Here is a 14,673-nt window from a genome sequence, read left to right as displayed (position 1 = left end):
AACTCACAATGCATGAATATGAACTAGTGATGCATGAACTAGCTCGCGATGCATGAATTTTAACTTGTGATGCATGATCTTTGTAGTTGCTATCAAGCTTCTGGCAGTACTTATCAGAATTTTGAGGTCTTCCTCAAAATTCTGTCCCAGTTAGAATTTTGTCACATCTCAAAATGATCTTCAATCTTGACTTGTTGACTATCTCTATTGTGAATTTTTTAAATATTTTTGAAAGTTCTGTCCCAGTTTAATTGTAAAGAGAATTAATAATCACATTGGGTATATGACCGAGCCATCGTGGCGCTTACATATCCTATTGAGGCAGGAATCAGATTAAATGTAATTCCAATCTTGTGGATGATGAGTGCTGCAAAGAATCTGAAAGATTATAAGTAGAAAATGCACAATATGAACATGATGGAATATGCAAATGGTATTCTGTGCTATATTCAAAATCTAAAACAAGACATATCACATTATGGGAATGGACAATCCAATGAAGTAAAATAGGCGTCTCACACATATAAGGTAACTTAACAACACCTTTTATAATGAACAACTCAAAAGACAATTTTTGTTTCTTTTTTTAAAAAAAAAATGTGAGGAGATAGTCCACCACGATTGGTACCAACAATTAGGATTGCAGGTAAATCTCCCATTCTTTTTTTTCCTTTTTTTTCCTTTAAAGATTGAATTAAGGTAATTTCTACAGCTTCAAGTGATTCCTCAAATATACTTAAGGATCAACAAGATCCGTTCATCTTGTATTAAACAAAGACTTTGAATTGTATCAATCCTCATGTTTCAAGTGGCCTCACGACAAAGGCTAGTCCAATTTCACACATATTTGAAACATTTGATTATAGGACATTTTTCAAAGTGCACTCATACTCACAAGAATGTTCAATGTACACAACTGTGATACCATTTGCTTGACCCTTATGTAAATCTCCACTAATGTGAGAACATTTGGAATGAGATCATGTAGGGCTTGTAATTGGCTTGTAACGTAGGCTTAGGGATGGGTAGGATATTTATTTGAGATAAAAGTGATTGAATTCCTCCTTGAGCGTCCCACAGAATTTGTGCTCTTAATGATTGGTACGCCTTTGGCGTCAGATCCTCTTCATTGTTCTCCCATCTTTCATCTTCTTTTGAATTCTCATTTTTAACATTTTTCTCTCTTTTTTTTCTTTTTTTTTTTTTGTTTTTTTAAGTCCTTATTCATGGGAGCTTTTCTTTACTCAGTTCTTTATTATAATAATTTTCCCTTTTTTGTTGGAATATTTTCCTTCCCACCTTTCACTGATCCTGTAAAGGAATTTTTTGCCTGTAAAGTTTTTTTAAGTTTAGGTGGTGGTATGGGACGCTATCTAGACATTGCACGATTAGGCTTTGAAGATGTTAGTGAGTGATCCCTAGTCTTCTTCAAGACCACTATGTGAATGTCCTCTAAATAATGAATTTGATGACTTAAGTAAAGATATGTTAATTAAAAAGGTATCTATCTAGGGTAGCTTTGAGGATTGTCTAGGTAGGCTTGGAGAGGGTGTATGGATGTTCTCTTCTTGTCTTACTTAGGTGAGTCTTAGAGTAATTCTAGGTAGGGTGTTTGATTAATAAAATGGGAATAATCTTATTTTAGGTAGTCTAAAGAATCTCTTTGGTGTGTGTGAAGGGATATATGAGCAATCGCTTCATAACTCACCCTAGTGAGCTTTAGAATCATCTTTGATATGAGGGTCTCATGTTATATGTTTTGATTTGTTCTTAATGTTCCTTTGTGATATGTGGCTTATATGTGAAGTTGGTGTGATATGTGGTTCTTATATATTAGGATATGAAGTTTTACTCAAAAAGATCATATTTGATACAAATGTCTGTTTCTCATGATTTTATACATTATGTCATACTTAGTATGTGTGTTTATACTAATTTCATACTTTTTGTCTATCTCTAAAGGTGTGGCTAGCAGGTGAGAGGTGTTTTGAAGCAAGCTTGGAATCTATTAACTGTTCAAGCAAAGTTGAAGTATGTCCTCACTTGACTCGAGGGTATAACTATCTTTAGACTTCTTTTATTTCAAGTATGGTAATAGACTAAGTAATTCTATATTTCGTATTGTATGGGACATGTTCCAAGTATTCTTGAGTCTAAGATTGACATACGTTGAGACTTAGTATTTTCCTATGGTTTTATATGAAAGATGTTTTAAGATATTTCATGTGAAAGTTTTAATTCCGTATTATTTTTCGTACATGTATGCAATGAATGATGTTTAAGTGCTTGTACAATACCTTCCAAAAGTTCAAGTACACTGTGTATCGACTCAAGAGTTTCATAACTTCTAGGGGTACTTTGGGTCGTTACACCTCTAGGTTGTTTGTGGTCTTGTGAGCACTTATAAACCTTGCCACCACTCTCTGCCATGTCAGCCCACCCTGAATTGCAGGTCAGTTCTGGGATGATGAGAACTAATCTTCTTATGCCCCTTACACTTATCAAACTGATGTACCTCCCATACTTATTATAGTTAAGAGCACCAAAGATCTCAAATATATCATCTATTTTCCTCCACATACGGACTGAGTCCCCTTTAGTTTGGGAAGCCTCCTTAAGAACTATTACTATCCATTCCATGGATCCTTTGTTGAAAGTTGTCCTCGTGACTGCTTTCCTGCTTCTCTCTGTCCACTTGAACCATATACCAGAGGTTCCTAATATCCTTTCTATATCGAACAATTTGAAACCAACCGCAAATAAATGATGTTATCCATATCGATTGAAAATAAACTTCCTAGATCTTGTGTTTACTCCTCTTGATTGAATGTTAAGGCAAAAGAAAGAAAAGAAAAGAAGAGAAACCCTATGAATAAGAAGATAGATGGAGAAAGGGGAAGAAAATTGGTGGTTCTCAGGTGACCTACCGGAAAAAGTGTTTCTCTCCTAGGAATTGTGTCTGAGAGCATTTTTGTATGACAACAAAAGATTAATAATTTTTGCATGTATTTGTTGTTTTTTTTTTGTTGAGAAACGGTAAACAAGCTTGCCTGTTTTTGTTTTATGACATGCTTGCTCACACTTAGTGCAATCTTAGTGATATATAAAAACAATTTAGCTCTATTGGGAGATTGTCTAACTGATAATCATTACTATGAGTTACGTGATGATACAACGTCTTGTCCACGTTGTCAGAACTATTTTATACCTTGTCGGGTATAAAACACCTCAACTAAGTGGATCCACTAAGTTATGCTTAAAAGCAATAAGGAATCATCTAAAAAGTATGATAACTTTCTTATGACGGCATACATGGTTTATGAGGATTTTGAATTGTCTGAACTCATCCCCATATCGATGCTCAATACTAAAATTCACTGCACCATTTTCCGAGGCCTCCCTTGCATAAGATGAATTTTATTTTTAGGTTTTTTTTATCAGTTATTTTTGTTAATATTTATCCATTACTAATACAGTTATTATGCATATCATTGGCGTTAGACAGTCCATATTATTGTTCTATTTTGTTGTTTGTATATATTTCAAGTCTATTATACTTGTGCAATATTTTTATTTCCTTTTTAATTAAAAAAATGAGTTTAGTCGGGACACATATTTGTTAATTCTAAAAGGTAGTACTATCTTTTCTTCGGAATTACTTGAACCCTTATTTAGAATATATTGATTCATAGATCATTTTAATTAATTAATTAATTTCCTAATTATCTAAAATTAGATGGAAACTCCTAAATAGTTTTTAAAGTTCTTTTTAAACTAATTAAAGTGATTATATGATTATGGGTCAGCACAACATTGCGCCTTATTTGAAAAAAAATAGGATTGTCAACATAATGAACTATTTTTATAAATAAGGTGCAATGTCATGTAGACTAAAAAAATCAATGATTCAATTTAATTTAGTTTGAAAAGATTTTTTTAGGAAATCATTACGAATTGCCACCTAATTTTAAGATAACTAGAAAATAAATTAATCAATTAACCAAAATGATGTACGAAATCAATAAATTCTATGTAAGGGTTCAATGATTCTGAAAGGAAGCTATTAGCACCCTTCAAAATACACAATTGTGGGTCTCGATTGATCATTCTTTTTAAATTGAAGAGGAGATAAAATTGATGTACAAGTATAATAAACAAAAACTAACTATAAATGATAAAGTAAAACATTAATATGAGAAATGGCCTAGTGTTTACCTATCATCAAATATATACACAAGAATAAATCAAAAAATATTACTGGAACTTCATTCAAATTCCCCATTAAGTAATTTTGAGTACTACAAAGACACTTAGTAAAAGTATTAGTAATAGATAATACTAATCAAAAGAAATAAAATAAGTAATAACTCAAAAATAAAGCCCGTCTAATGAAGACAGGAGGCCTTAAAAATCAATAAAAAAATTATCGGCTAATTTTAACTTGTAACCTTTATAATGAAAAAATTAGTAAATTAGTAAAAAAAAAATAACATATTTAGTAAAAATATTCATACTTTATAAATATTAGCAATAATATCAAAAATGTTATTATTTTAAAAAAAATTATGTGTTCCAATTTTCCTCCTATTTTATCTCTTTTTTTCAATTAATTCTATATCCTTTTTAAAAAAAAAAAAACATTTTCTCATATTTATCTTTTCAAATTGTTAGTTCTATCTCCCCATTTAATTTTTTTTTTCTTTCTTCATGTTTATCTTTTCTGATTTTCCTCCAACATTCAAGTTGCAAACATTTTTCTGTCATGTATTTTGGTTGTTTTTTTAATCCAAAATTGTATCAACAAGAATCCCTTTGATTAAGGTATCTCTAATCTTTATCTTATTTTCATATTTCTTTTCTAATTTTGTTTTTGTTTAAATCTTAAAAAAATGTTGTTTGTATTTTTCAATTTCCGTTATGATTTACTTTCCAATGGCTGGATCCAAGAGGCTTACTAGAGGTATTCATCTTAATCAACCAAAATTCTGGTGATTTTTCATCCTTTAATTTATTTATTACTTAACAAATAGTGTATAATGTATGATCCGCTACTAAAATGAGGGAAGAAAGCGGGTAAGAACATTTACAAGACTCATTGGTGTGCAAAACCTTCCTCAAATTGAAAACGCAAATGTAGAATCTTTATCTACTCGTGAAGATCTTGAAAAAGACGATGAAGATCGAATAGTTGTCGAACAATTTTCTATTAGTTTGTTTTGTATTTATAGTTCTTTTTTAGAATTTGGTATGCTTTCTCAATTTGTATTCAAATCACTACGTATACTATCAATATTTGTATTTATTAAAAAATTCATGTTGCATGGTTTATGAATCTTGTATATGTCTCTAATTTGTATTCATCCAAATCTATGTCAACTAGTTATGTATTTTATTTATAAGAAGAACTTTCTATTAGCTTATTTGTATTCGAATAGAAATACAAATAATAGACATATTGAAATGAATACGACTTAGAAAATGAAACAAGATTTTAAAAATAAAAATAAATACACAACGAAAAAATATACAAAAATAAATGTATTTTAAATAGCTACATTTTATTTGATATATATATACATATATATATACATAATATAATATATATATATATATATATATATATATATATATTGGAGTGAATACAAACTAATAAAGAAATACAAGCTTCATTATACAAAAGACAACATAAAAACTAGAATGGATACTAATACAAACGGTATACATATTGGAATAAATACTTTAAGAAAGGATACAAAATTTCAAAAAATAAAACAAATACACTGTGAGACAGTATGCCAAATACAGATAAAACTATAGATGTTCAAGTTTCTAAATTAAAAAAATTTAAATTTAATAGATAAAACTATAATGTATTATTATAAAATTTCATAATAATAATTAGTGAGAATGAGATATTTTTTTATTATGATTTTCATAACAATAATTAGTGAAAATTAAGATTGAAATTTTATAGATGTGGTACTTTATTAATCTCGTGATTTTTCTAACAATAATTAGTGAAAATTGGATATTTATTTTGATTAATAAAAGTGTTTAGAAGCAAAAAAAAGATTAAGAAAATTGGATATTGAATTTTTTTAGAACAATAGAGAAAAAAAGGGTTTTGTATAACATGATGGAAAAAAAAAGATGAAAGCTGGTATATTTCGATAAATTGTAACTTATGAGACTTTTAACATTTGTTCCTTTTAAAAAAATAATTATCTCCCCGAAATTTCTCTAAATTTGTTATATAAAAATTATACTTTTTAAAAATAAAACAAATAATAAGAACATAAATAAGATAAATAACAAACTTAAATTTTGATATTTTTACTAAATATTGAAAGTGTTGTTAATGAACCCTTTTAATGTTAAAATATTGATATTTTAAAAAAAATCTCATTTATAATGTCCATGAACTTAAAAGGGATTTTTTTTTTCATTGACCAAAAATATGATAATTGCTTATAATTAATTTGATATGAATATAAAGGCAAACATGTTTTCGGCCAGAGCTACATCCTCTCAGCCAGATCTGAAATAAGATAAAAGACTACTTGAAATGCAAATAAAATAGAGGAAAAAAGAGCAAAAACAATAATAATAAAAAAGCATTTATTTTAATCAGATTTAAAAGTGAGAGCTCGTTACCATTTCAGGAGATGTCGTCGATGGTGTTAGTTTACTTCGTTGTTGTGTGCTGATTTGCTTTGATTTGTGGTCAAATCTGATTCGCTTCTTTGAGCTCGCCGATTCTTCGGAGTTCGTGGCTTCTTATTGCTGGTGTGTTGGAGAAAGAAGAGAAAGAAATGAGTTGTTTGGTTGTTGTTTGTGGTGGTTTCACCGGAGCGAAGTGGGGATGAGATTGTTTGATGGTTGTCTTAGTGTGGTTCTCTATCGGTGGATGGTGGTGGCACTTTAAGATTAATAGGAGGAGAGAAAGATTAGGGTTCTACCCAATTTAGAAATTAGTCCTAAAAACATAAAGACGATCCACCACCCCTTATTTTGAGACCAAGTAAAAGGATTATATAAATAATTTAGAATTACTTTTTTCTATAAAATTATAAATAATTAAATATCGGTTATACAATTCTTTATTTATATTTCCATGTATTTTATTTATATTTCCAGGTATTTTAGAATGCGTTAAAAATATTAAAACAAAAAAGACCTTTGCCTAGGAAGCACGCATGTCGATCAACACATGTGTGCTTCTCGCCTCTTATACATAGTACTAAATATGTGATTCGTAATTAGCACACATTCACTAGTACTATTTACTTTATCTAAATTTATGTGGTACAAATAAAAAGTGTCATCAAATTTTAATATGATTTTAAAAATATTTTAATTATTAATAATGTAATTTATTATACTTTTTATGGGATTTTCAAGTAATGTGTATCCCTCCATGATAGAATTTTGGACTCAATCATCTATTTATCTTTTAAAGAAATTCAGCAATTAATTATTGTAATTACAATTTATTTTTTCTAATGTAATTTCAAATGAAATATGTTACTCTCTTTGTACTTTTATGTTATTTTCAAATAATAAATATTACTTCGTCTGTTCCATTATCTCCTCTCCCAAGCCTGATGAATGGAAAATGACGCTCTATTATATGTGGAATCAATAAAAATATTCGAATTCAACAAAATTTTTTGTATATTTTTGAAGTATTCTAAATTATTAATTGTCGCTATTTAAAATAGCTTATGCAATTTTAAATATGTAAAAGTAAAAGACAAAAAATAAAACACAAATTAAAACAAAGAAACACCACAAAAAATTACTGAACTACTTTTAAAGTACCAAAGCAAGCATGTCAATTTTTTTTCTGCTTTGGTACTCGAAAGTCGAAGCGTTGTGATGACAAGCAATCATGACAATGAAACAAAGGTGAAGCAAAGTTGAAGCACATCAACTGTCTCTTATTTTCGAATTATATATGCTACTTCCTCAATCCCATTTTATCTGGTATAGATAGAATTTTCTGAGTCTGTCAATGTTAACCTTCTTATGTCAACAACAGACCAGCTTATATATACAATCATACACATACAGTATAGGTTTGCCTTGACCATTATCATGATTACACCAAGAAATGTTTTGCTTACAAAAGCAAGTATTTATGCAAATTACACAAAATTCAATCCTCAAGAATCTAATCTATTAGTAGGAAAAAAAAAGATAATTACCACACAAACTGAATGAACAACTTGAAAATTACAAACAAGGGGCAAGGGATCGTACATGTATAAATACAAATACTTATGCTGGATTCTGGAGATTTCAAGCTTCTATGAAACTAGGAGTTGAATCTCATTCTTACAACTATAGAGTTTTAACTTCTGCACACTAGTCATCATTCACTTACCCCTTAAATCGGACAACGATGCATGAGATATCATCTTTACTTTCTCTAGTTAACGCTTCGATGGCTAATTGCTTGGATGCCTTCTGTGGGTCCTTAACCTTCTTCGCGATGTCAACTGCCTCTTGATTAGACATTACCTGAAATATCACCAATTATCAATTAGAGAATGAAAGGAGTGCAATAAGGGAAAGACAGCAACTGAATATTGGAGCAAAGGGCACCTTCCATAGGCCATCACTTGCAAGGATGAGAAGATCTGTATCTCCATCAACATCAATGGTTGTTACATCAGGATCAGAGCGCAAGTGTGATTTCAGGTTCTTGTCTCCAAAAGCGCGAGATACAGCTAGTTGACCATTCACTCTAGCAACATCTCCTGAGATAATAGGCATTTTAACACAGATGTAGAAACATATTCCAAAATACAGTAATATTACGTAAAGTGCCACGTCTAGATCACATCTGCATAGTTTGGCACACTGAGGACAGCAGCGTAAATTCTAAATCTACATAAGAACAGGTCTGTTTGGTGCAAGAAGACCCTCGAATTCTTGCAAGGAAAAAGATTCTTCTATGTAACTTTTTCCCATCAAATTTATTTTTTTCTCTAAATAAATGAAGGTTGATTCCATGGTGAGGTACGAATAGCCAACAACAGATCTAACACAGACACCCTATACATAGAATGTCGGACCGCCAATCAACAAAAACCTAAAGAGTGTCTGTATAATTGTTAACTCAAGAGGTCAATAAAAATATTATGAACTAGCACATCTTTACAGCATGTTGTTTATAAAGCTGTCAACTCCAACTAAATTAAGAATGACATGAAAACATGTGCTTGTGAGGATTTTAATGCATAAAATTCAATTTATCCTAGTTAAACTCATAAAACAATCACATAAATATTTAACAAAGCAGTGTTCCAAGTTCCCCAATACTACTAGTTCCTATTGCTTCTAGAAACTGCTAGTGGAGTCCATCCAACAAGATAACTTGACCTAATTAGGGGTTTCATTAATGGGTTTGTAACCATAGAATCAGTTGTAAGTGAATATGTCAGTTGATTTTTCATGTTTACACCATGAGATAGCGTCTGGCTTGTGGGAGGAAATTATGAGATGGTTTGTACTTCAGTTGTGATGTCCAACACTGTAAAAGAAACAATGTTTAGTTGGATATATAGAAGAAGAAAGAGAAGATGCATGACACATGATGTTGCTCCGCTAGCACTTGTGTGGACCATATGGAAACAGAGAATAAGAGAGTTTTTGATGGGGTAGAGAAGGACTACACAATTAAGGCATGTCCTCGTATCCTTTATTGCTTTTGGTGCACTCGTGAGGTTCCTATATGTATACAAGATTGGGCATTGTTTGTAGGAAAGCGCATCTCTTTGCAAGGCTTTTTCTTTTTGATATACTACTTGTCTATGGATGCTTTTTGTCCATGATGTATAGGTTTTTTAGCTTTTTGAAACTAAAAAAAAAAAAAGCTCTACTTACAACAAAAATTTCGAGTTGGTTATATGAATCCTCATTGGTCATGTTGCTTTATTTAAACTCATATCAGACCAACATTAAACAAAATAAGTTCTCTACATTTTCTAACTATGTATAAATCTCTGGCAGCTAATGGACTCCTAAAATTATAGGACCAAAAAAGTAAATGACTAAAGCATAACCCCAACTAAAAATCCTTACAAGTTCGACAAAGTTAAACACTTCTCTTTTCCATAAGATAACAATAACACCAAGATGTATTAGACTCTTTGTCCACTGGCCCCAGAGATGTGGAACAAATCATCACATCATATAGTCAGGTGAGAGAAGTTGAACTAAATCTCACAATATCTATTAGAATCAAGAACATATAATATACTGATAACTGAATAATGGGTCACTTACCAACAGACAATAAAATAGTGCCTTTTCCATTGTTAATGATAATTGAAGAAGGGAATATGATGTAAGATGAGAAAATGATGGAATGAAGAAAATGCAGTACTTAAATTATTATGTTACTTATTTAAATGGTCATCCAATTAATGGGGGGAAAAGCAATATTATTTGGTGAAAGAAAATACTAATTCAAGTAAATCTTACTCACTTGGCATACGGTTATTAAAGAAAAAAGGAAGACTTTGCAAGTGTTCGTACCGCATCATCTTTCCGGCACTGGAAGATGCTTTTTCTGGATGAAATGAATTTCTAAGGAGGTCGGTCAAGTTGAAGGAATTCGAAAGTGACTTTGATGACCATTTAAGTAATTAACTCGCAATTGATTATGTCTTCCGTTCTCAATTTGGTTAGAAGATAAACTAAATAGAGGAAAAACTAATACTACATTAATAGTAATAAGCCATCGCATGTGGATAAGCACCTGGCATTTTTGTGACAAAGCCACCTTTGTTCTCAATGCTTCCCCGCTCTGTGTGTGGTTCATGATCAATGCTCATTTGTATCGCCTTCCCCCTCTTTGAAAGCACTGCTCTGGAATCTCCAACATTTGCTATCCATAGCTTTCGCCCATTTATAAGTATTGCAGTCACTGCAGTCGACCCTCCTTGTCCTAGATCAGGATTATGTGAGAGAATAGCCTGATCTGTTCTCTCGTAAGCTTGTAAGATTGAGCTATGAGGGTCGGTCCAAAAATCCTCCTGGAAAATTCAAATCTATATGGTAAGAGTAACTAAAAGCAACACCACCCCCATCCAAAAATAACTACATGCAGATGAAAAAGAAATAAAATTGTCCAAGATTAGGTACATCATGCATTTGATATTAAATGGAATTCCCAAGACTGGTTAATGATGTGCATTAGGATTTGGCACTCCAAGACAATTGTTATATCCTTTCAAAAGATCAGAATGTAATTTGGCCTTATACCCGTATAGCTGATTCAATCAACATCTCTACTATAACAGTCATTCGATCTCTAAAAAGTATTAGAGCTTCTATTTTTAGAGATTAACGGAACACCTATTTGGAATGACAAGTCTGACCTAATGCTCAGCTAAAACACCAGTAACATTGCATGACCAAACCAACATCCGCCTGGTTACAAATAGGAGGATGGAGGAGCATGACAATCTTACCAAAGATATGATTCAATAAAATGGACACTGGGTAAATATTTTTTGCCATCAAATAAAGGCTTGATAGAAGAAACAAAAAATCCAAGAATCTGTCACAAGCAGTTACATGTGCTGAGAAAGTCTCCAAATCCAGAAATCATCACCTCTTTTAAGATATTGGAGAACAAATGTTTCTGTAAATAGGCAGCCACATTGTCTCCTGAATGCCCATCATAAATAGCAAAAAGTCCTAGTTCCCCTTTGCGCAACTGCATGAATTTAGCAACATGATAATCCTCCATTGGATGATTTGCTTTCCCCTTAACCAGGGTGAACCCATACTTGGCAGGCCCTTGATGGCTTCTTCCTTTGCCACCTGATGACCGTCCTCCTGCAAGCTAATGGATAAAAGAAACTTCAGCTGAGGGTTGATATATGTCTATACAAAGTGGTCGCGCCAGAAACCAAGAACTGAGACCAAAATAACAAAAAGTTAATGTTTTACAGAACAACAGATATCCTATCGATATTAAGTCAACAATTCTAAAAAACCATGCATTCAAATTTCAAGAAAGTACCAACAGAAGATACACTATGTATGAAACATCAACAGTATCACTGTAAGAGAGGGGATGTAAAGGATAATAAACATAACAACCTTGAATAAAAATGATATCCTCCCTCAACCATTTTGTATGATTATCGTTTTCAAACTAGTTCAATTTACCCAATAGTTTTGAGAACTTATTTAGACTAAAGACTACATTATTAACTTTAATTATAATAAAGGTTATTTAACAAGTTGTTCATTGGAAAATTTAAACCAGACTAAAATCATATGATTAACCTTCAAAACGACAGGTTCTGTCCTACAAATTAGAAACAGTGAGCAGGATGCCACTCTATCTTCATTAGAAATACTAGGGATTCATTGTAGATCAATATATACTGACCCACGATTTCATGGAGTGAGTGTTGTTAACAAAATATATATGCAAGCAGGAGCCAACCAGGGTTAAAGCTAGAAATTTAAAAGGTTAGGTCAGGAGGCAATGAAGAAGGAAAACCCACCTGCTTAAGATTTAAAGGTTTAAAGGAAGTATATGTTAAAGCTGGGCGAAGCAACATCTGCTCGATCCTAACATGGCTTGGTTCCCACAGCAAACAGCAAAAGGTAGTAAACAATTTGAAAGAGAACAACCTTAAACCAAATTACTCCACCCTGTAATTCTCGGGCTTCAGAATCATTACAACAAAGTAATCCATAATAGCAACAACGAATAGCAAGAGATCATCCTAGACTATAGAAACCAAAGGAGATCAATGGCTTTCGCCGAGGACAAATATTGATTGCATCAAATAATCATCATTTCTACTGTCCCCATTCTAAGGTAAAACCAAATATAATCCTTGATAAATCTTGTTTTTTCTTATTTTTGATAACCTTAGTGCCAGGACCAGCTCGTTTGCACCTCAACCACCTCCCACCTACAACACTAGAACAAATTTTTAGGTAACAATGTCCAATAACTCTAGAACAAATTGGAGAAAAATGATCAAGTGTTTTAATCTCGGGTAGGATTTGAACTTGAAACCTCGTGATGTTCAACCCACTTAATTGACCACTAGCACCACACCCTTGGGTGCAAGGTTCGATAAATGATCTTAGATAATCTTGTTATTCCTCGAAGAAAAAAACAATCAACCCACATAATTAAGCTAAGCCATAAAAAAATCAAAATTTAGTAGTCAAGTAATTAAAAAACATCATGAAAAGAAGTCAACAAGAGAATTATTAAAAAGTAGGCATGAAAGTGAATAAGAGAAGAAATAGTGATTAAGGGCTGACCTGAGAATTAGCAGAACTGAAGCAGCATAAGTTATCCATAAAAAGTAACTACTCCTCTACTAATTAACATCAATTTTATATAATCCCTAAAACAGACAACCTTGCCTGTACAAATAGAGAATCTTGATCATCATCAAAACAATCAATTTTACAAATTCATCATCAAAAAAATTTAAAAAGAAGAATCGACTTACAGTATTACCAAAGTGTTCAATGATATGGGTATGCGTACCAGTTGACTTTTCTGTTGATTAAACAGACAAAGTGTTTATATGGAGGTTGTGTTTTCGTCGTTGAAGAACAAGGTCTTCGATTCCCTTCGGTTTGGGTATGTCTTTCCCAAATTTGACTTTGTCTTCTACTATCTTTATTTATTGCTTTTTTCTTTTTCTATTACTATTCATACAATTTAAAAATTTGACTAAATTCAAATTTCGTATATCATTCATTTGAAAATAAAATTTTCTCAATATTTAAATTCAAACTAAAGCTCAACAGAATAAAACCATTTTACAATCACCCCATATATTTATTGTTGTTGTAATGTAATGTAATATTACATCCTCCAGCAATATACGCTTTTAATTTGGTCATGTACTTCAACCATCTTGAAATTTCTTTTAAGAAAGTTATTTGAAAATAACTTTTAAATTTAGAAACACCTAAAAACTTTTTTTTTCTTTCTTCTCAAATTTAATTCTATATTTTTTAAACATAAAAATGACTCCGTTTAAATTATAGGGGAAAAGTACACCAAACAACCATACATTATTTATAAAAATTGTAATCAAACTCAAATCTAACTTTAAAAATTTCAAATAAAATGAAAAAAAAATGTTTATAATAGTTTGTTTGTAGTAGCTCGTATATGAAGCTTAATTTAAGATATTATGAGATTATCGTTTTCAGACATTATCCTTTTTGAGTAAATTTAAAAGTATATTTCAAGTAAATTAAAGTTGAATCTAAATCATATTTTTCAAAAAAAAATTAAATATTAAAATATTATTTGTAAAAAAATTGATCAAACACAACTTCTAACTCCATTTTAAAAAATTTCAAAGAAAATTAAAAATATTTGTCTTTCATGACCAAATGCCCATTTCATTCTTTTAATTCATACGTATAATTAATTCCTTATAATCATCTAATTTTCGTAATCCACTTTATCAACTAATTCAGCATGCGTTATCGTCATGTGATAAGGGGGTTTATTAAACTTACAAGTTATTATTTCGAATCAACATTAAGACATTTGAGTTAAATTTCAAATCCCCTAAAATTAGGGTTTCAATTTTAAATTTGTGATTTTACTATTTAAAAATAAATCAGATTTGACTAATAAGTTTATATTTTGTAGAA

At 31.0% G+C, this 14,673-nt stretch overlaps 1 protein-coding gene and 1 long non-coding RNA gene across 7 annotated transcripts; both read right to left on the bottom strand.

Moving 5' to 3' along the window:
* Positions 1-5,669: 5,669 nt before the first annotated feature.
* LOC109121217 (uncharacterized) lies at positions 5,670-7,094 on the bottom strand. Its single transcript, XR_002028666.3, has 2 exons — positions 6,655-7,094; positions 5,670-6,538 (listed from the first exon to the last, which is right to left on the bottom strand). It is a non-coding gene; the product is annotated as an uncharacterized lncRNA (long non-coding RNA).
* A 985-nt stretch (positions 7,095-8,079) lies between these two features.
* On the bottom strand, positions 8,080-13,856 carry LOC101244329 (probable protein phosphatase 2C 10). Of its 6 annotated transcripts, none has more exons than XM_010329193.4 (7): positions 13,506-13,653; positions 13,312-13,416; positions 12,534-12,684; positions 11,627-11,860; positions 10,769-11,045; positions 8,608-8,762; positions 8,080-8,523 (listed from the first exon to the last, which is right to left on the bottom strand). In XM_010329193.4, exons 3-7 carry the CDS (start codon positions 12,588-12,590, stop codon positions 8,383-8,385), a joined length of 864 nt encoding a protein of 287 aa, XP_010327495.1. In that variant the 5' UTR covers positions 12,591-12,684; positions 13,312-13,416; positions 13,506-13,653; the 3' UTR covers positions 8,080-8,382. The 6 variants fall into 6 exon arrangements, with proteins under 6 accessions (XP_010327495.1, XP_069146533.1, XP_069146534.1 ...); XM_069290432.1 differs by having other exon boundaries at positions 13,514-13,652; XM_069290433.1 differs by having other exon boundaries at positions 13,544-13,652.
* Positions 13,857-14,673: the final 817 nt, after the last annotated feature.

Source organism: Solanum lycopersicum, chromosome 10, assembly GCF_036512215.1.
Source record: "Solanum lycopersicum chromosome 10, SLM_r2.1".
Lineage (NCBI taxonomy): Eukaryota > Viridiplantae > Streptophyta > Magnoliopsida > Solanales > Solanaceae > Solanum > Solanum lycopersicum.
The sequence above is the reverse complement of the archived record's forward strand: the minus strand, read 5'-3'. Positions and strand labels throughout refer to the sequence as shown.

What these genes read in the sequence shown, in the direction of transcription:
- LOC101244329 (XM_010329193.4), bottom strand. Translation starts at nt 12,590, where the DNA reads ATGTTGCTTCGCCCAGCTTTAACATATACTTCCTTTAAACCTTTAAAT. An exon ending in AACCTTTAAATCTTAAGCAG is followed by an intron (nt 11,861 to 12,533) that starts GTGGGTTTTCCT and finishes TTTATCCATTAG; the next exon opens with CTTGCAGGAGGACGGTCATC. An exon ending in TCTCCAATATCTTAAAAGAG is followed by an intron (nt 11,046 to 11,626) that starts GTGATGATTTCT and finishes TGAATTTTCCAG; the next exon opens with GAGGATTTTTGGACCGACCC.